Source organism: Lolium rigidum, chromosome 1 (genome assembly GCF_022539505.1).
Source record: "Lolium rigidum isolate FL_2022 chromosome 1, APGP_CSIRO_Lrig_0.1, whole genome shotgun sequence".
NCBI classification, from domain to species: domain Eukaryota; kingdom Viridiplantae; phylum Streptophyta; class Magnoliopsida; order Poales; family Poaceae; genus Lolium; species Lolium rigidum.
The window spans coordinates 56,341,279-56,363,489 of record NC_061508.1 but is presented as its reverse complement, the minus strand read 5'-3'; the positions used below and the strand labels follow the sequence as shown (position 1 = coordinate 56,363,489).

Genomic DNA, 22,211 nt, shown 5'->3' with positions numbered 1-22,211 from the left:
GAGATGAGTTATAGCTTGTGTTCATTCTCATGACAAGCTCTAGCTCATCGGAAACGGATTCCGGATGCATCGCATGTTGCATGTGCGAGGGTGATGATTTTCCCGATATACCATATTGAGAGGTTACACCTCTATGACCATGAGAAAATCATCACTCTCTTTTCCATGATTTCATCATGTGAGAAGGTAGCTCTTGTCGCCCTCTTTCCAACAAAATTGGTTTCACCTCAATCGGAGTTTCCTAGCTAGAGTTATTGCATTTTCCGTGTTGCAGAGAAAAAGAAAACGAAAATAATTTTTATTGGGCCGGGCGGTATTACCGCGGGCGGTACCGGCCAAAGTACCGCACGCGCGTTTTTACTTACTGGACTTGAAGCGGTACCAGGCCGGTACCGGCCCGGTAGTACCGTAACCCAATTACAGTACCAGGCCGGTACCGGGCCCGGTACTACCGGCCCATTATTTTTCTTTTCCTGTTTCTTTTCCCAGCCCGGCCACCATCCTCTCCCAGCTGCACCTCTCTCTCCTTGGGCCGCTGCTGCCCCCGCCGGCCCACCACCGCGCGCCGCACCTCAGCCCAGCCCCGCTCCCGCACCAAGCCGCCGCATGCGCTCGCTCCCGCGTTGCTCGCTCCAGGGGCGATTTACACAGAAATAACCCTTTTGTGAAACTATAGCACAGACTGACCTCCCGGGCAAAATATTTCACCCATCTAACCCTTTTGCGTGGCGCCCCTCCCATGGGCGCCACACATGCCCAAGTGGCGCCCGTGCTGCTGGCGCCACACACCCATCCCACGTGGCGCCGTCGACGCTGAGGTGTGCTACCCATCCCACGTGGCAGGATGTGTGGCGCCGCTCTCGCCGGCGCCACACTTTGAAAGTGTGGCGCCCGTGGCATCGGCGCCACACATCCACTTATGTGTGGCCGCGCGAGCCCACCCCAGCCCGACCCAGCCATTTCCTCTCTCTGTTTCTTCTTCCTCTCAAGAAGGCGCCCGGTTCTCTCTCTCCCCCCCTCAAATCCCTACTCAAATCTCTTGGATTTCGTCAGATCTGCCCGTGGAGATCGTTCCCAACCCGTTCCTTGAGGTAATCTCCTCCGTTCCCCCTCTTTTCATCCATTGATTTTGTGTATTTGGTTGAATCTACATGTGAAACCCTAGATGTGGATTTGGTTGATTTGAGGGTGGAGATGGATTTGGTTGGATGTTAGGGTTGTTGAAGTAGGAGAAATGGTAGTGTGCTAGTTTGTATGGGTAGATTATGTTGATTATGGTAACTAATGAACACATGTGTGTATGTGTTGTTCCCATTATGCTAGGGGATGGAAAGAATTGTTGATGTTCATCATGTGGACAAGGATGCTTTCTTGAAGGGAAACATAGAGCCGGACCCGGAAGAGGTTGACTTGGTGTTTGACCTTAGCCCTAGCTTTGCGGAGGTGGTAGCACAAGTGAGGGTTGAGTTGAATTGGAATGAGCCAAATGATGGTGTTGAGCTAGAGGGAAGACATAATGTGGGGTTTGGAATGCACACCCGTTGGAAGACAATGCGTATCAATTCCGAGCAACGTTGGTCCGTTTACAAGGAGACGGTGGCCGGGTCACAAGATAAGGCTTTGGAGTTGTTTGCAACCAAGACGGTTGATGCTCGTATCGAGCTTGACCTTAACCGGCCCTCCTCCCCCGTTTGAGAGAGGAGTCCACCACACATGAGCCAAGAAGAAGCCACCCAATCTCCCATTGTCCAATCTCCCATTGCCCAACAACCTCCGTTGGATAATGAGTATGACGAGCATGACGATGGTGATGATGGTTTCGAGATGAATGACAACAATGTCGGTGATTTGGATAAATATTTGACGCAAGAGGAGATGGACCACTCCATTCCTTATTCCCGATGCTATACGTCGGACTCGGATGATGATGGACCCGAAGAGGAGGTTGACGAGGATGGCTTGACGGCTAAGGAAGCCGAAAGAGCCGAGATCTTCAAGAAGGTAACCGGACGGGATATCCGGGTACCATTGTTCCGTGATGTTAGTCTTGCGGATGGAGCCGTGGTTGATGGTGGCAAAAGTTTACTTCTTGGAGCTAGGCCAATATCCAAGAGAGATGTGGATGGTAGGGCGGCTATGATCTCTAAAGGGCTCACGTTTGATACCTTCTTGGAATTGAAGATATGGTTGAAGGAGTTCTCCATTAAGCATCATCGCCCTTACCTCGTTGTTCACTCGGACTTGAAGAAGCGGTACACGCTAAAATGTGTGGATAAAAGGTGCCCATGGGTTGTCCGTGCAAGACCTTTCAAAAAAGGGCCCTCTTGGCACATAACAAGTTGTGTAGCCACTCACATGTGCCGGGGGCCGAAGCTTGATGGCAAGGATGCGCAGCCGAACCACCGTCAACTCACATCCGATTTCATTGCATACAAGCTCTCGACCGAGATATCATCACTTCCTACCATGAGCATTAAGTCCGTGCAAGATACGGTCAAATATCGGTTTGCCTACGACGTCAAGTACGGGAAGGCATGGAAGGCCAAACAAGCCGCATTCAAGATGTTGTACGGTGATTGGGAGGAAGCATACAACCGAGTCCCTAGGTTGTTGTTAGCGATGGCCGCAACTAACCCGGGCATGGTGCATGTGGTGGAGCCTTCCGCAACCAAAATGACATTGCATGACGGTAAAAGAGTGAGGGTATTTCACCGTGCATTTTGGTCATTCGAGCAATGCACGAGGGCATTCGAACATTGTAGGCCCGTCATAGCCGTGGATGGTACCTTCTTGACCGGGCAGTACAAGGGCACACTATTGGTGGCAATAGCAAATGATGCGAGCAACCGTTTAGTACCACTGGCTTTTGCATTGGTAGAGATTGAGAACAATGATAACTGGCAATGGTTTTTCCATATATTGAGGACGAGGGTCATACCACCCTCAAAGGAAGTGTGTGTCATCTCCGATCGTCATCAAGGAATTATCAATGCGGTGGAGCTTGCAATTCCCGGGCATGCTCCCTTGCATCACCGATGGTGCATGAGGCATTTTTGTGCAAACTTCTACCGTGCATGCACGAGCAAAGAGTTGTCTGACCTTCTTCAAGATTGTTGCCTCGCTTACTTCGGCGCCGCTTCGCAAACCTATACAACGGCTTGCTGAAGCACAAAGACCTCAACGCGGGTGGTCAAGAGTTTCTTCATAGACACCTCATATTTAACTCAAAGTGGGCAAGAGCTTATGATGAGGATGGGAGGAGATATGGCCAAATGACAAGCAACATGGCCAAGTGCTTCAACAATGTGTTGAAGGGTGTCCGTGCATTGCCCGTGACGGCAATCATTCAATACACATTCGAGAAGTTGAATGTCTATTTCCAGAACTACACCGATGAAACGGAGAAGCAAATTGCTAGGAATTGCGAGTTCCCAACGAAGGTTGAAGAGTTCATGGAATTTCAGGCGAGGAAGGCGGACTCCCAAACGGCTACATGTTATGACAATGTTGACTGGGTTTACCAAGTGAATGAGCCGGGAGGCACCAAACAAGGTGGTGTCCAACACGGAGGCCGGGCTTTCCGTGTGTCCCTAAAGACATGTGAATGCACATGTAGGAGGCCCTCTTTGCTTCATTTGGCTTGTTCCCACTTGCTAACAGCGGCACGCACCAGACGTGTCGACTACAATAACCCGCTAACCGTTCGGGAGTCCGAGTTCTCAATCGAAGCCACAAAGAGGACATGGGCTCCAAGGTTTTCTCCTTACTTGGATCAATCACAATGGCCGGAGTATCATGGAGTGCAAGTTTGGCCAGATCCGGAATGGAAGGTTGTGAAACGTGGAAGAATAAAGACAAAGAGGTATCACAGAGATATGGATAGATGGGGTCATTCGGGAAACAAGTTATTCCAAGAGGCTCGCGAGCCAACTAATTGTGGATCATGCAATAGTAAGGGCCACAATAAAAGGAAGTGTACATCCGGCAAAAAATCAAAGGGCAATGATGCTACCACAAGTCAAGCATCAAGTAGCCAACAAGCTTCAAATCAACCTCCAAGCCAACAAACCACAAGCCAACAAAGACCACGCCAACAAGCTCCAAGCCAACAAACCCCAAGCCAACAAACCCCAAGCCAACAAAGACCAAGCCAACAAGCTCCAAGCCAACAAGCTCCAAGCCAACAAGCCCCACGGCAACAAGCTCCAAGGCAACAAGCCCCTCGGCAACAAGCTACAACGCAACAAGCCCCACGGCAACAAGCTCCAAGGCAACAAGCCCCAAGGCATCAACCACAATGGCGACAAGCTCCAAGGCAACCAAGGATTCATGTAGGGTTTAGTAGAGGTCGGCATGGTGGCCGTCGGGGTACTAGTATGCTAGGATACCTAGCGGGCCCTTATCCGTATGTGTCTCCAAGTTACTAATTGCATTGTACTATATATTTTCCTATTCCGTGACTAACTTTGGTTTTCTCAATTTTGTTTTCAGGTATGGCAACTCAACCCAACAAGGGGAAGGGGGCGTGGGAGGGCAATGAGAAGGAGGAGTCGGTTTGGGTGGAGGCTTTGAGGACGGTGCGGAAGAGGGAGAAGGAAGAACTTGAGAGGAAGAGACAGGAGGAGATAGCGGCGAAGAAGGCGGAAGATGACCGTATGCAAAGGGAGTATCAAGAATACCTATGGCGCGAGAAGAAGAGGAACGACAAGCTCAAGGCCGAACGGGACCGTCTATGGAGCAGAAGAACTGGCAACTTGCTCAAATAGCGAGGGAGAGGGCCAATAGGATGCACCTAGAGGAGGTGGCTAAGGAGGCTGAGCGCATCAAGGAGGAAAGAGCTCAAGCGGAAGCTTCAAAGACGGAGGAGCGCTACCATTTCTTCGACTCCGTGGTTCAGTTGGCTCGGGACATAAGGGAGAAGGAAGAACTGGCGGAAGAATCTAAGAAGAAGAAGACGAGGGGGGAGGGAGCCTTTGCCACCCAGTGATGTCCCTTTGGCTATGTTCTTGTTGTCAAACCTTTATGTTGTCGAACCATGATGTTGTGTGAAACTTGATCTTCTCGAACCTTCCTGTCGTTGAACTTTATTGTAATTGGAACCTTGATGTCGTCGAACCTTATTTGTTATTTCAACCATTATGCTGTGTCGTACATATTCTGTGCAATGTTGTATTCAAAACTGTTGGAATATGGTAGGATTTTTCATGGTTTTAACACAAGTCAATGTGTGGCGCCCTTCCCACTGGCGCCACACTGCACTGTGTGGCGCCCATGGCATCGGCGCCACACACGTCAACTTATATCAACTTTTAGGTCGAAAACATCCAGGGGCTCCGGACGATTAGTCCTTAGCCGTTTTGGCGAGCCTCTTTGTGTGGCGCCCGTGCCATCGGCGCCACATGGTGAGGTGTGGCGCCCATGGCGTCGGCGCCACACAAACAGGGTCGCCAAAACGGCTAAGTCCCTAGAGAAATGTCTTACAGTATGTTTTGTGCAAACATAAGTGCATGTGTGGCGCCCTTGCCACGGGCGCCTCATAGTGAGGTGTGGCGCCCATGGCGTCGGCGCCACACAAACAGGGTCGCCAAAACTGCTAAGTCCCTAGAGAAATGTCTTACAGTATGTTGTGTGCAAACATAAGTGCATGTGTGGCGCCCTTGCCACGGGCGCCACATAGTGAGGTGTGGCGCACATGGCGTCGGCGCCACACAAACAGGGTCGCCAAAACGGCTAAGTCCATGGAGAAATGTCTTACAGTATGTTTGTGCAAACATAAGTGGATGTGTGGCGCCGATGCCTCGGGCGCCACACTTTTGCCACACTTTCAAAGTGTGGCGCCGGCGAGAGCGGCGCCACACATCCTGCCACGTCGGATGGGTAGCACACCTCAACGTCGACGGCGCCACATGGGATGGGTGTGTGGCGCCAGCGGCACGGGCGCCACTTGGGCATGTGTGGCGCCCATGGGAGGGGCGCCACACAAAAGGGTTAGATGGGTGAAATAGTTTGCCCGAGAGGTCAGTCTGTGCTATAGTTTCACAAAAGGGTTATTTCTGTGTAAATCGCCCGCTCCAGGCGTTGACCGCCTCGTCGATCGGGCCGCTCCCGCCCGCGCCCGTACGACCTGGGGATTCCCCCCGCGCGGGAGAGGCTCCGTCCGGCCCCACGCGCTGCTCCCGCTCGCCGCATGCTGCATGCACCGCTGCTGGTGCTGCCTACTCTACTCTGCTTTGCGTGCCGCCGCACCACCGCATGCTGCGCTGCTTTTTCTCCCTCTCTCTCTTCTGTTTTTCTCAGATCAGAACACAAGCGGTAGTACCGCTCCGCGCAGCGGTACTACCGGTTTGGCCCGTTTTTCAGCTGTTTTCTGCGCAGTTCGCGCGCGAGCGGTAGTACCGCTTCGACAAGCGGTAGTACCGCTTTGGGTGCGGATCTGACCGTTTTTCAGCCCCAACAGTCATATTTCTGGGCCCCCTATATATACCTCTCTTCCACCTCCGACCCAACCACTTCTTCCCCTCCATTCTCTCTCCTCCATTGTTGACCTTGAGTTGTTTCTTCCTCCTCTTGATCCCCCCACTATTTCTTGCATATTTTTGGGGGAAAGGAGAGAGGAGATCTAGATCTAGAGCTTCACCAATTGAATCCCTCTCCAAGTGAGGGGATCTTGCTAGATCTAGGTCTTGGAGTTATTTGGTGTTTCTCCACATATTTGTTCTTCCTCCCTTATTCCCCCAATAGTTTTTGTAGCTTTGTTGGAATTTGGGAGAGAAGAACTTGGGCATCTTAGTGGTGTTCTTAGCCATTGCATTAGGTGCATCGGTTTGGGTTCTCTCTGGGATTTCGATCTCGTAGAGGGCATGTTGACCTTAGTGGTGTTGTAGCCTTAGTGGCCTTGTTGCCTTTGTGGTGTTCTAGCCTTTGTGACCTTGTAGCCTTTGTGGCCTTGTCGTCTTTGTGGCGTTGTAGCCTTTGTGGCGTTGTTGCCTTTGTGGAGTGTGGTACCCTTTGTGGTTTTGGAGCCGGTTGTGGCGCGTTGGTGTCTTGGTGGTTTGTTGCCGGTGTGGCGTGTTGTAGCCTCTTGTGGCCTTGTACTTGAGAGTCTCCGTGTTGTGGAGTTGCCTCAAGCTTGATACTTGGGGTTTTGCCCAAGCTTGTACGGGTTCGGTGACCACCCTCAAGGGTCCCTTAGTGGATCGAGGATTTCCCCTTGGTGGAAAGGCTCGAGGAGATACGGTGGCCCTAGTGGCTCATTGGAGTGCCTTGTGCCTCCACACCGCTTCAGACGGAGACGTAGCACCCTTGGGTGTGAACTTCGGGATACATCATCATCTCCTCGTGCACCGGTTACTTCTCAACCCGAGCTCCTTTACCTATGCGCTTTGCCTTGTTATATCTACCTTGCTTGATGTGCTATACCTAGCTTGTTATCACCTTGTTGCTCATCATACTAGCATAGGTTGTTGGTGCTCTTAGGCAAACCCCTTGTTGATAGGCTTTGAGCTAAACTAGTAAACACATGTGTAGTTTTATTCCGCCTAGTTTAGCTCTCAAGTAGAAGTTTTTATACACCGCCTATTCACCCCCCTCTAGGCGACGTCCTAGTACATTCACTTGGCAATTGTTTTGAGCTCTCAAGTAGATCATGTTTAAGCTCTTGCATCATGTAGTTTAAACCTATTAGTGGAGAACTACCGTAGAGCTTGATTGAAATTTGGTTTGCATGATTGGTCTCTCTAAGGTCTAGATATTTTCTCGGTAAAAGTGTTTGAGCAACAAGGAAGACAAGTGTAGAGTCTTATAATGCTTGCAATATGTTCTTATGTAAGTTTTGTTGTACCGGTTTATACTTGTGTTTGCTTCAAACAACCTTGCTAGCCAAAGCCTTGTACCGAGAGGGAATGCTTCTCGTGCATCCAAAACCTGGAGCCAAAACCTATGCCATTTGTGTCCACCATAACTACCTACTATGTGGTATTTTTCTCGCCATTCCAAGTAAATACTTCATGTGCTACCTTTAAACAATTCAAAACTTTATTACTCCTTATTTGTGTCAATGTTTTATAGCTCATGAGGAAGTATGTGGTGTTTTATCTTTCAATCTTGTTGGGCAGACTTTCACCAATGGACTAGTGGCATATACATCCGCTTATCCAATAATTTTGCAAAAAGAGCCGGCAACAGGGTGCCCAGCCCCAATTAATTAACTTTCATTAATAATTCTCTTCACATGTTTTGCCCTGATTTATCAGTAAGCAACTTAATTTTGCAATAGACACTCCTCCATGGTATGTGAAATGTTGGAAGGCACCCGAGGATTCGGTTAGCCATGACTTGTGAAAGCAAAAGGTTGGGAGGAGTGTCATCTATAAATAAAACTAAAATACATGTGTAAATAAAAGAGAAGAGGGATGATCTACCTTGCTGGTAGAGATAACGTCCTTCATGGGAGCCGCTCTTTGAAAGTCTGTTTGACAAGGGGGTTAGAGTTCCCACTACCATTCGTTGACAACAACAAACACCTCTCAAAACTTTATTTTTATGCTCTCTATATGATTTGAAAAACTTAAAAAGCTCTAGCACATGATTTAATCCATGCTCCCCTCTGCGAAGGGCCTATCTTTTACTTTATGTTGAGTCAGTTTACCTACTTCTTTCTATCTTAGAAGCAAACACTTGTGTCAACTTTGTGTGCATCATTTCTTATGTGATTGCTTATTGCACTCATCATATTACTTTGTGTTGACAATTATCCATGAGATATACATGTTAAAAGTTGAAAGCAATTGCTGAAACTTAAATCTTCCTTTGTGTTGCTTCAAAACCTTTTATTAAGAATCTATTGCTTTATGAGTTAAATCTTATGCAAGACTTTTTGATGCTTGTCTTGAAAGTACTATTCATGAAAAGTTTTTGCTATATGATTCAGTTGTTTAGTCATTACCTATTTGTTAGCAAACTATAGACCATTGCTTTGAGTCACATCATTCATCTCATATGCTTTACAATAGTATTGATCAAGATTATGTTGGTAGCATGTCACTTCAGAAATTATTCTTGTTATCGTTTACCTACTCGAGGACGAGTAGAACTAAGCTTGGGGATGCTTGATACGTCTCCAACGTATCTATAATTTCTTATGTTCCATGCTAGTTTTATGCCAATAGCTACATTTTTTATATGCACTTTATATCATATTATGGCATTTATTGGACTAACCTATTAACAAGATGCCACGAGTGTCGGTTCTCGTTTATTATGTCTGTTTATTGCAGAAAAGGCCAAAAACCAAAGTGCTCGGAAAAATCCAGAAAAATTACATAAATTCTATTTCGCCAGAAGACCCACGGAGCCAGAAGGGCCAGGCCAGAGGAGGCCAACGGCCTCCTCCCCATCCACTAGCGCGGCCAGGAGGAGGGCGGCGCCGCCCTATGGGGTGGGCCCCTCGGGCACCCCCTCGCGCCGCCCTTTCGCCTATATTAAGCTCCTGCCCTGAAAACCCTAAAGAGATCGACGATTTCTCCAGAAGAGTTCCGTAGCTCCGCCGCCACCAAAAACCCTAATTCGGGGGGACAGAAGTCTCTGTTTCGGCACCCTGCCGGGACGGGGATTGCCCCGGAGCCATCTCCATCGACTCCATCGCCATCTTCATCGTTGTTGCTTGTCTCCCATGATGAGGAGGGAGTAATTCTCCCCGAGGCTGAGGGCTCTACCGGTAGCTATGTGGTTCATCTCTCTCTCCCATGGTGTGATCTTTATGTGATCATGAGCTTTGTAATCTAGTTGAATATGTAGATGTTACTCTTGTCTATTATGCACTCTAGAGGTTACTTTAATATGAACTCCGGAGTCACTCTCCACGGTGTGATGGTGACGAGTGTGCGCATCGTGTGTGATTCCTTTATGACGTTGTGGAGCTTGTTTACTCCGGCTTGAGGTGTGCTTTTGCAGCCCTACACAATGAATGGTGTTTGTTATCCAACAAGAGAGTGTTTGAGAGTAGCATTTATTTATTCAATTATGTGATCATTGTTGAGAGTGTCCACTAGTGAAAGTATGATCCCTAGGCCTTGTTTCTAAGCATTGAAACACCATTTCCAACAAGTTCTGCTACATGTTCGCTTGCTGCCATTTTTATTTCAGATTGCAATTACTACTTATAATCAACCATATTACTTGTATTTCACTATCTCTTCGCCGAACTAGTGCACCTATACATCTGACAAGTGTATTAGGTGTGTTGGGAACACAAGAGACTTCTTGTATCTTAATTGCAGGGTTGCTTGAGAGGGATATCTTTGACCTCTACCTCCCTGAGTTCGATAAACCTTGGGTGATTCACTTAAGGGAAACTTGTTGTTGTTCTACGAACCACTGTCTACAGGAATAGAAGCGTGCGTAGACATCAGGCCATGGCAGAGGAAGAAGGAGTTGGAGGTGGGCTGCGGCCCATGACACCTTTGTTTCGTGCGACACATTCTTTAGCACCGCTAAAAGCGGTATATAGGAGCCTCCGTGTGGCCTGTGCACGGAAAGTAGAAGTACATTATACAGATGTGTCGCGTGAATCAAGAAACCCAAAAGAAACCAACCCCGCCAACACCAACCCCATCCCCATGTGCGGGGCAACCCTTGGCTGGCGCGCAAAATCTGACTATCTCAAGGTCCCTAGGGTTGCGTCTTTCTTCCTTCTTCCACGCCTCTAGATTCACCATGGAAGATTCAAACTTTTTCATAAATCCTCTAAGCAGCAACTAGGCTGCAAAGAAAGCCCCCATTAAAACTGCAGGAGCTCAACAACAATTCATGAGCTACAACTTTATCTCTAGATTGTAGGTTTTTTTACAACTACCTGGTTTTGCAAGAGCACAAACATGTACCGAATACCCCTAATCCCGGTATTATGTTCAAAATCTGAACCAGGAGCAACTCAGTATTATGGGTGCTGCAACTTTGTTTATTTTGCAACCAACTTGTTTTGAAAAAAGGCATAAAATTATCTACTGACCCCACCATGGCGAAAAGTAACTTGAGTATGCGAGAAAACTGATCCCACAGCCAACTTTTATTGCAGACTCAACAGACTTAAGCGCAACAACAACTCAATCAAAACACCTAGCGGGAAAAAAATGGCTCATATTATGCACATGGATAACACATGTAAAGGAAGGAGAGAAAATAAGCGAAAATAAACCTTCTTCCTCACTCATGGCAGTTTTGTTGCTTCATTGGTGTGTCGTGTGACTGTAGGCGTATCTGCTGCAATTATGAGCTAAAATAGTACTCGCATTTGGTTTTGTTATGGGTGCAGATATGCACACATGTGCACGCTCGCACCAACAGAGTCCAGTGTTTGCAATTAGTGCATGCACATTTTTCATAATATGACAAAAAGAAATAGGGAGTTACACTAAGAGTAACTTATGTAAAAATAAGGATATGAGAGAAAAGAAGTACGGGTTTGCGTCCTCCTGCAGAATACCTGCTGACAGTTCGTGCACTTAGTGGCGTGGTCTTCCATGTAGCTCCATGATCATGGACGGGCACAGGATATATACAATGGGTATTTAAATTCAGGAAAAAAAATCAATAGCAGCCTTGGCCTCGTTGCGTCGCTGAAACAAGCTTTGGAGCTGGACTGCTGGACTGCTAGAGACCCCACGAGATCAACACGGAAGCAATCTACTGCTGCTGCTGTAGGCATGGATAGTTCAGTGGAGATGTTATGGGCCACGAGGCCACTAGATTGGTTCAGCTGCTGGCTGAATACTATATGTGACGTTTTTGGCCAAAAATATTGGGTATTCACTTAAATACCCATAAATACACTTGTGCCCACCACAGGCTTCATGGGGTAAACACAGGTTACGTTTAGTCATCTTCGACATGTGGCAACCCCTGGAATGGATGAAAAAGCAGAAAACTTAAACTCAACAAATGGAAATATATGAGCAACTCCAACTAAAAATGTCATGGATAAGTGGGGATGTAAAAACCAGGCTACCCTATTTAGCATTAAAATAGGCAACAATCTAGAGCTATTAACCAACTAACTAAGGTGGGAAAGAAACTTAATGGTTCATGGAATAGGCATGAAAAAATAACTTACAAGGGGACAGTACGCAACTTAAATGAGATGGAATAATCAATGGAGAGATTGAGCTTCAAGAAATTGTGAATGATCTTATCAATACACATGTGTATAACTCCCCAGGAATTTAAATTGCGCTTATATCCATCACTGTAGGACTTAGGTTTCACCTTTCCCCATCCCATTTTCATCAATGGACTCCTGACGTCTAGGAAGGAAGTCTGATTTGATTCATTCCTAATAGCCATGAGATGATCATCTTAGGGTGATCCTTTTGTCAACGTATGGGGCTGGCTCCTATGTAGCATCTACATCAATAATTCAAGCATTCTATACATCATTAGTCTAATTCTTTGTAGGAACTACTCGTAATAACGAACTTGAAAATGGATCTATTTATCATAAAGAGATTTGTTATTCCAGACCCTGCTTCACCTTAATTGTTATTTGAACAAAAAGATCACAATAAACTTTTGATAAACCTCAGAGATAAATATAGAGATAGGAATTTGTCGAACGAACCACACTCCTTCGTAGACGTCAGTAGTATATTGATGAAAAGGGGTTGAGGAAATCTTGAACCCAAGTACTACAGTGATGGATGTAAGCGCAATTGAAATTCCTGGGGAGTTATACATTTATGTATTGATAAGATAATTCACTTTTTTTGAAGCTCGATCTCTCCCCCCCAGAAGAACCATATAGGCAAGAGAAACCATGAACCATAATAGAAGAGCTTGCCCCACCCATGAGTAAATATTTCATAGTAGCCTCATCGTCCTCCTCAGCGAAGACATACCTCTTCTTGTCAGCACCAGGAGCAGCGCTAGCGCCAACACCAGGAGAGCCAGGATGGTCGACGTGGTCAAGCACAACCGTATCAGAGTCCGGAGTGTCATGGTCCTCTACTCCAGGTTTTCCCACAGGCTCACTAGAATTCATGGCATACTTGCCGGTGGCTAGGCCAAAGGCAAAGATTTGCTCCATATGTGAGTAATTGTAATTGGCTCGTTGAGGAACTCAGCGTCCTTTGAGTAAGCCTAATACATGGGGACAAAGAGCTGGTTAGAAACATGTTATAATTGTGCAAGTGAATTAGTGTGCAAGTGAGAGGCTAGTACCGAAACATGGCCTATGTAGTGGTCGTCATCTAGGAGGATGGTGTAAGTGTCCTCATCCCATCCAGCGCCGCTGAGGTCTCTCAGCTTGTTGATATGGATCCACCTAGATCTGCAGTTACGTAGGTGGTTGTACACCTGCTTTGAAGACACCTCTTGCTGGCAGTACTCAAAGATCTTCTTCGCACGATCATTCAGATGCACCTCCTTAAACCCCTTCTCAGTCTTGATGCCACTCATGATGATGGCACACATCTGGTTCAGGACAAACACGGAGGGTTAAGGTGGCCCCTTCATAGTGTACTTGCCCAACTTATGCCCCCCAGTGGTGCGTGCTTTATCAACCTTGCTCGCCTTCTGCTTGGTGTTCAAGGTTTCATCCGCCAGGTGTTGTTCATCAACACGCAGCGAACACATGGAGGGCACGTGAGTGCTAGCTGGGTTTCAGGATCTAAGGAAATACTATCCTAGGCTCGTCGCGGGTGTACACCTAGGTAGTGATCATTTAAAAAGCCATCAATCAGTGGAGGTACAACGTTAATACAGTTCATAGTTATAAGCTAAAATGTAAATTTAGATCACAACCATGTACATTGGCAATGTTGCGACTAGATCTAACACGAATGTGTACTAATATGACAAACAAGAGGTTTATTTCGTCCAGATCTACATATAAAATAGTGAAACAACAGATGGAATAGCTACCTTCAAGCATACATCAATAGCTACACGAGAAGAAATCACACCAGCAGAGAGCATAATGTACATGTAGAAAGCAAGATTGAGTAAAGATTACTATGTACTGCCTACAATCTGGCTCAAATCTACCAAATCAACTACTCCGATCTATGTCATGCTCAAAGATGGTATGGAGCAAGGGTTACGAGACTCACCGCATCAGAGAAAAACCGGTTGACGAGGTTGGAGAAGATGCAGTAGCCCGCTTGCCGCCGGCGTGCAGCTCCTACCGGGGTAGTCGCAGCCTTTTACCTGGCCGTTGGTGAACTTCCGCGCCGGCTCGCAGAGCTCAAATAGGGGGAAATGGAGACGAGATATTGGGCGGTGAGCTGTGAGGTGATAAAAGCGGCTCAATTCAGGGAGAGGTGACGAAATTTCTCCTATCGGCTTTTCGTGGCTCCACGCGTGCTCCCGCCATCTCCGATCTTGCACGGGCAGGGCACAACGTTTTCCCTTTTTGGCCGTCCAAATCTTGGCTTGCGGAAAACGGTGGAATCGAGTGTTCCTCCGCTTGCAACGAAAATGCTGCTTTGAGAAACGTGCGGTGCAAGATTTTGAGACATGTCAGCGTATCGAGCGACCATTTTTTAGCCTGCTGGAAACAAGAAATAGGATTGTGAGCGCTGAGCAACCAATCAGGCCATGGCCACCTACACATGTATCTAACAAACTTGTGCATGCAAACCAACTCAGATATTCTCTCGGGTGACACTCGCATAGGACCATAGGCAGGTTTGGGGTCGGTGCCACGTTCCACGACCCAGGATTGATCGATCCGGAACGGGGTCGGGAACGTCGAGCGGAACGATATGGTTTGGCGCGGGATCACGATCTCGTTTGCTCGTTGATGTCTTCCAAATCAGAACCTAAAGTATGGAAACTGCTTTGTAAAGATAAATTTAAAAGGGTAATTCTAGGCTGTCATATCTGGGCGAATTAATACGCTTTATTCCGGGCCTCTTCGTCTCTTCTTTCCTAAGCACCGCAGATACAATTCTCAGCTTGTTCGTCTCTACTTCGATCCAGAACAAGGTGGATTGCGATCCCCGACCCAAATTATACCCCTCATCGATCCCTGTTCGCTGAGATGCCGATCCTCGACCCTCGATCTCCTACCTCGAACCGGACGACCCGGAATTCTGGTAACTATGCATAGGACATTGGCTTCAGCCTTTCTTGCGCCTTGCCGTTTCTCACGATTTTCCTATATCACACAACACTAGAATCACACCATACACGCTGCATTCGCTCGGCAGCAGCCTGGCATCTCGCCTACTTTGTGCACACATCTGAAGCTTCACCAAGTAGATAATGTCCTAGATCCAATGAACTAATGCAGAACAAAAGCAAACTAATATGCAGATATAAAATCAAGATTAGAGCTAACAGTAAAAGCTTCAGTATGAGTACCGATTCGAACATAGATCGAGTAGCAGTACTCATGGAGATTCTTTGGGCTTGAACATGGGGCTTTCAATAGAACACATAGTTATTCCATCATCTAAAAACAAAAACAAACATCTTTCTTCAGAAGCCAATAGAGCAATAGTTTCTTAAATTTTTCTGATATTTTAATTATCCTCTGAATCAAGGCAACATATATATTACCCTCTATGAGCCCATAGGTAGTCTCTCCTCCTTTTCCCGGGCTTGAGACCGGCTACGCAATTATAACTGTTACCTTATAATGGCATAGGCGGAGTTCCCTACCTACCCTACCGAAAAAACAGGAAAATAACAAATGCACAAAACACAATAGTACTCATTTTTTTGAACTTTTTTTTCCATTTTTTGTTGCATTTATCAGATAGTTAAGAGAAACAAGGTACAAACATATTTTTTTTCTCATTTTAGAGTTTTGTTGCTACATAGAAACCATTTTCAGATATAAAATGAATCTAACAACACAATACAAATAGATGTTTCTTTTTTTGCGTTTTTTTTAAATTGAAACAAAAAAAAATCCATTCTAATGCTAAAGCAATTTTTCTCTTTTGATTTCTGTTTTTCTTGTTTTTCTCAACATGCCACTCCATTTTTTTTTGGAATTTTTTCTCTTACAATCTAATCTAATAGTCAAGGAGACACCATCTTTCTTTGGCACCAATGGCCGAATTAAGCTCTACGAATTCTGAATCATCAATTGGTCTTCCAAGTGGTGATGCCAAGGTCGTAGATGTATTCAATGTCTTATCAGGCCTGTAACCATAAAGAAGGTGGTTTGGTATTAAAAAGCTAACTGATACAAAGTAGAGTTATTACACACCAAAAAAATTCTCCAATTTGTCAAATTCGAAATCACCCAAAAAAATTTTTGTCTGCAAACATGGAATAGTAAATTGGGAGTTGCTTAGAAAATTGGTCAGAGGTTAGTTAAGTGGGTATTTCTCAAAATAAGAATAGTAGCTGAATGGCATTCCACCTGATGCAAATATAAAGAAGCGGATCTATATGTGCACATGTATGTACATAGAAAAGAAAGACAGAGGCGCGTAATGTACCGCCTTTTGATGGTGGCATGGCTGCAGTAAGAGAAATCCTGCGATTCAAGGTTGGCTCGCCGCCCCTTCCTCATGACCCCCACTGCTTGTGGCAACATCATTGTCTGCCTGGAGGTTAATTAGACATATAATGATTCCTATAATTATATAGCGGCCGATCGATAGGATATTGGAGTAGCATGTTTACTTACCTCTTCCTGGTGGGCAACTGCATGATCATGTAACCGGCTTTTCAGCTTGGTGACAATGCCTCGTAGCTCTTGTTCGCCATACTCCCCGACTCGAGGCTCAGCAGCGTCAAGTAACAAAGTCTCGAGTGATTTAATCATGCGGCATATATCGATCTCGAGGTTGATCTGCAGTAATGCCCTCCCCACCATCAGACTTGTCCAGAGTATGTAGGATCGACCCAAGTGCATCAATGAGTTTAGCTGCGTCCCTGTCGTAGTTCTCTCTGTATACACTGACGCTCACATCCTTAGCGTTGGGATGGGTTCTCCCGACTTTCCTCAGGACCTCATTGGCTGCCCGCATTTCCTTGCTGCCGCTGTGAGCGCAGTCAAGCCAACAGACGACTCTCTCAAGTGAAGGACATCCATTATTCCAGGGCACCAAGTTGCCCTTTCTTCTCGCGCTGACACGGCATGACAGCCGTTCAAGCCTTGGCAATGCTCCATCTCCAAGAGTGATCTCTATGTTGGTCACCAAACATTCCAGCTTCTGAAACTCACCGCTGCCAAAGGTATATGCTATGCGCTTAACCTCCTTGCTCTCAAGAACCAGGATGAGGAGGGACGACAACCTTCCGAGGGTCTGAAAATCCCGAGCTTCTAACGCCTCCACACGCAACCGCAGCTCCGAGAGGAACGGAACACATGATGAATTGATCCAGGACGGGACAGTGGGTATAACCATGCAAGATAGGGCCAACACCAGGAGCTTTGAGCTGGGTGCCAAGTATTCCAAGCTACCACAGGGGACCGTATTTTCATGACCAGTCCGGGCCACTAAACTGTGGATCTTGCTCAGGTTGCACAGAGACTCCACTAGAGCCTTGACCGCGGTCTGAACCATTTCCTTGAAATGGAACTTGAGCACGCTCAAATTTCTTAGCTTCCCCAAATCAGTGAAGAAGTTAGGGCACTTGTCCACTGAATATAGTTGTAGCTCTTCAAGGCACGTCAGTTTCCCTATCTCACCAGTCATCTTTGTACCCTCACTGGCCCACAAGCACCTCAAATTCTTTAGCTCACCAATAGACAGCGGCAACTCACTTATCAAACCTCCCCTTACGTCCAATACCTCAAGAAACTTCAGATCATGTCCTATTCCATCTGGGAGCTTGAGGGTCGTCTTCACCAGTCCTAGGTACCTGAGCTGAACTAACTTCCCAAGATGCTCAAGACTACGACCTTCAAGAGGACCACAATCCTCTATAACTAGTACACGTAATACTTTAAAGGCCGAAAGCTGGGGCATCCCACTATCACCACATGTGACAGCATTAAGTGACCTCACATGTTCCATTTTCGTGCTAGGACTGCGCTCCACACTTGATCCGTGGAAAGCCAACCTATGAACTCTATTGCTTTGTCCGTTTGGTGAAGGTGTGATGTGATTCACTCTTGTATCTTGCACTGTAACAAAGTTTACTTCCATTGACATGGTGCAGATCAAATCAAGCACTAAATCATGAACACGACAACCTTGTTCTTCGAAGAACGTTGTCTCATGAATCATGTTTTTGTTTACTAGTTCATTGTAATAGCTCTCTCCCAGCTTGAATGCCCCTATGTCTTTTGTATCTAGTACAAAACCCTCACAAACCCACCTCCATATCAATGAATTCTTCTGAATAAAGTGCCTAGGTACAGCAAACAGGTCTTTAGGTAGGGCCTTAGATCATAATAGCTGAAAGATAATACTCTTTCTTGTGTTCTGAATGACTTCACTGTCTTCATGCCCAAAACCAATTGCATCATACACCTTAGACCAATCTGCACTTGGTTTACCAACAAGCAAACTAGCTATTGTAATGATAGCTAATGGCACACCACCACATTTCTTCAAAATTTTGTTAGTCACTTCATCAGGTTGGTTATCTTGACTTACTCCTTCACCGCCACACGTTCTCGTCTGGAATAGCATTTTGGAATTATCACGTGAAAGCGGTTTCATGTGGTAGATACCACCAGCTCTTGTGGCAACATCAACAATACGAGTAGTTATGATTATTCTACTCTCTGGCTGACTATCCATGAAAGCACACTTAATGGTTTCCCATGTCTGTATGTCCCATATGTCATCAATAACAATAAAGTACCTATTTACGTGAGGAAGAAAAAACTTTAATTAGCAATACTTTCGACTGTAATGTACTACTACATCCGTTCCGACGAATAAGGCGCCGGCGTATTTCAAGATAAACTTTGATCGAAAATACTGAGCAACAAAATATTGATTATATTATACGTAATTGGTATCGTTGGATTCGTATTGAAAAACACTTTCAAATTATGTTGATTTTATACCAACAACCTTTATATATTTAGAGTAATTCTTGGTCAAAGAAAAAATGCGGAAAAGAGGGGTGTCTTATTCATTGTAATGGAGGGAGTAGTACCCACTAGAACAAGAACCATGCTGACACATGGGAACAAAAAAAGGCATTAACAATCGCAGAAAATATTGTATAAAATACTTCTCAAACTTTAGTTCCTCAATTATCGTTTGTCAGATGGACATATTCTAGATAAATGGATGTGCATTAGTTAGTAACAAAACTAGGGAGAGTAGACCTCAATGGTAATCCATATAACCGTTCAATAATTCCGATTGATAGTAAACTCTCAAATAAAAGAGGTGACACATAGGCCCTAATATCCACATATGATTTTCCTTTCGTAGTGTTGTTTTTTATATATTTTTTCATATGCGGTAGTATCAAATAATGGCCTTACGGATTTGGCCAAAGTGGCGTCTGCTACACAGGAAGATCATACCACAGTTAGGGCTAGGAAAAGCTAGGTTTGAAACCAGCGGTTGTTTCCATGTCGGTGACAATACCTACTAGTAACACCATCGATCGGATCATGATGAACCTCGATGTGGCGGAGGTTTTATTATATATGCTGAACCGATTTTAACCACGCCCATAATATTGCATATAACATGTCACCACAACACAAAAGCCATATAGTGCATACCTCTTGCCTGCAAGGACTTTCTGTAACTGGTTGATTAGCTGCCTTTCATCCATTGTTGCTGCAGTTTTGTACAGCTTTATGTCAAGCTCAAAGAGGATGTCCCTGAGAACTTTCTTCGAGCCTTGGTTCTGACCAACTGGAACAAAGCCCTTAAACTGGTATGTATTGCTAAGCTTGTCATACAATGCTTTCGCAAGGGTGGTCTTGCCCAAGCCTCCAAATCCAACAATGGAGACTATTTTGAGATTTTTCTGGAACGTGTCAACACCCTCTGAGAAGACCTTCATTATCTCATCAATTGGCTCATCGGTGCCAACAAGGTTGGACACCTTGTTGTATAGAGCCGAGAGACGCGGGTCAACTGTAGTTGCTGCAGGATTAGCAACAACAACATCATCAATCTTGTATCTATCGTATCGTTCCTTGATCTTCTTAACTTGACTCTCGATGTCCTTGATGTTATTGGCTATTTCATGGCGCGCCTTGAACTTGGTGCACTCGTTGCGGGCCATCTTCAGTAGGTGCTTGATCTTGGGCTTGGTTGGCTCAACACCGTCGACGCGTGCCACAAAGGAGTCGAGGTTGTCCTCGATGGCATATGACAACTCCCTGACCTCGTTAGCCCAAATCCTGACCTGTGGGTCAAGTTGATCCAGGGGCACGCTGGATACCTTCACGAGGACAGCTTGTATGCTCTCGAGCTCGGCCTTGAGATCTCCAATCCCTTGCTTCACCTTCTCCTTCAGGTTGTACTCCTCTAGGAGCAGCTTCCCAAGCTTGGGGAGGAGAGAGCTCATCGCTCCCGTGGCGAACTCCATGCTCCAGCTCGACTGGCACCCTCTCCCTCTCTCAGTCGCTAGCTTGGTGGCTTTTCCTTGTTATGTCCCTCTCTCCTTCGGTTTCTATCCCCTGCGGGCTGTGGCTAGGATGCTGTCGCTTGTATTTGTAGAGTATGTATAGACTACCAGGTAGTTGGATAGACTTTGAAGCATCTTTCCACGATCAGGTTTGCTACTAGCTGGTTGGGTTACTTCCTGTATGCTCTAAAGAGCTTCACCAGATTAATTAGTGCAAAGTTGTACTCCTTCCGTCCAAAAAAAAAAATATTATATTTTTTTATAGATACGGAAAGTATCTAGAACTAAGGTGTGTTTAGATGTATTCATATCTAAACAAAGCTAAGACACTTATTTTTAAATGCTTGTAGTAGTATTTGTAAATCAACATTTCAAATCAATATTGATTGTCATGTTGTAGGTGGATGTACACATTATTTGTCTCAATCTAACATAACACTACAGGTATCTATAGATCATCAATTTGGTAAATGTAATACAAGATATATATTACAAAATATGTATTATTATAAATGACCTAATGTTAGATTTTTTTTGTATAATTGGTATTATATTTGTGAAATTAATGACCTAATGATACCCGCAGAACCTATAAACCGGGACGAAAGGAGTAGAAAAGCTTAAACAAACATATTAATTGGATGAAAATTGAGAAGTACAAGTAGATAAGCAAATAAAATTTGACTGCATCCGCGATGTTCAATGGGTTGATGAAATCTCATATTCATTAAATTTGTTGGTTTGTAAATGCAAATATCGTGAGAACAATTTCGTAGTCAACTCTCGCTCTGATTAGTTAGGGCCTTTTACAAGATGTCCGAAGATATGAAAGATGCACACAATAAAAAAAAGGAATAAAAAAGTAGAAACAAAGACCTCGCCACGGTGATCAGTCACTTGTAGCAGCAACACTCTAACCACCACTAGAAACAACACCTAGACTACAAGAGAGGCTCTCCAAAAGGCAACACATTCAAGAAGAAAACAATGCAAGGTGTTATTGTCGCCCAATTGAATATCATAGGTTTCAACCCTAGAGGAAGTCGGAATTCCCAAAACAATGCCTTCAACAAGCATATTGACAGATACAAGTAATAAAGGTCAGAGCTTGAGTTTTCACCTAGGAAAACACGACCTGGTTCTCTAAAAGCACCACCAAAAACTAAAGTCTCCTAATTTTTGCCACCCCACTTACCGAGGCCGCTGCTGCAAAGCCCATGAAGCAATGTCTTAATTGCATCTAGGATCCCTCCTCCGCCGTTACCTCTTGGTCTTCCGATTGTAGCCGACTTAACAAGCCCCACCTCTGCCAACACCATGGAAATCGCAACTTCGACATGTTTTATGGTGCCAGATCAATATGGAGCTTCGAACACGACCCCTTGAAGCCCCACATGCCGATGTTTGTGGATGTGCCTGACCGAACCCTTCCCAGTCTATGGGTTCATAAGCACTTTGTTAATCCGTGAAGACCGTGGATGGAGAAATCCGAAACTCGTCGGTGGCTTGATCGGAAACGACCGACAAAAGCAGAATGACGAGTCACACAAAAGAGGACTGCTAGGGCCTCCCTACCTCCTTTATTGCGTGGAAGGGTTCGACACCATACATAATCTCCATCGGGCATCCACCTACCATGATGCCAGAGACGGAGCCATCAAGCCAGCTTAGGGAGGAGCTTATATGAATTAGTGTGTAAC

The 22,211-nt window shown here is 45.6% G+C and overlaps 1 protein-coding gene and 1 pseudogene across 1 annotated transcript in view; both read right to left on the bottom strand.

The window, feature by feature from the left end:
- LOC124708313 (ankyrin repeat and protein kinase domain-containing protein 1-like) overlaps nucleotides 1–13,033 on the bottom strand; it is a 40,966-nt gene extending 27,933 nt beyond the window's left edge. The window contains exon 1 of the mRNA XM_047239991.1: nucleotides 12,891–13,033. Coding sequence (XP_047095947.1) covers nucleotides 12,891–13,033 — 143 coding nt within the window. The remainder of the gene's footprint in view (nucleotides 1–12,890) is intronic.
- A 3,460-nt stretch (nucleotides 13,034–16,493) lies between these two features.
- Nucleotides 16,494–20,472, bottom strand: LOC124708303 (annotated as a pseudogene).
- Nucleotides 20,473–22,211: the final 1,739 nt, after the last annotated feature.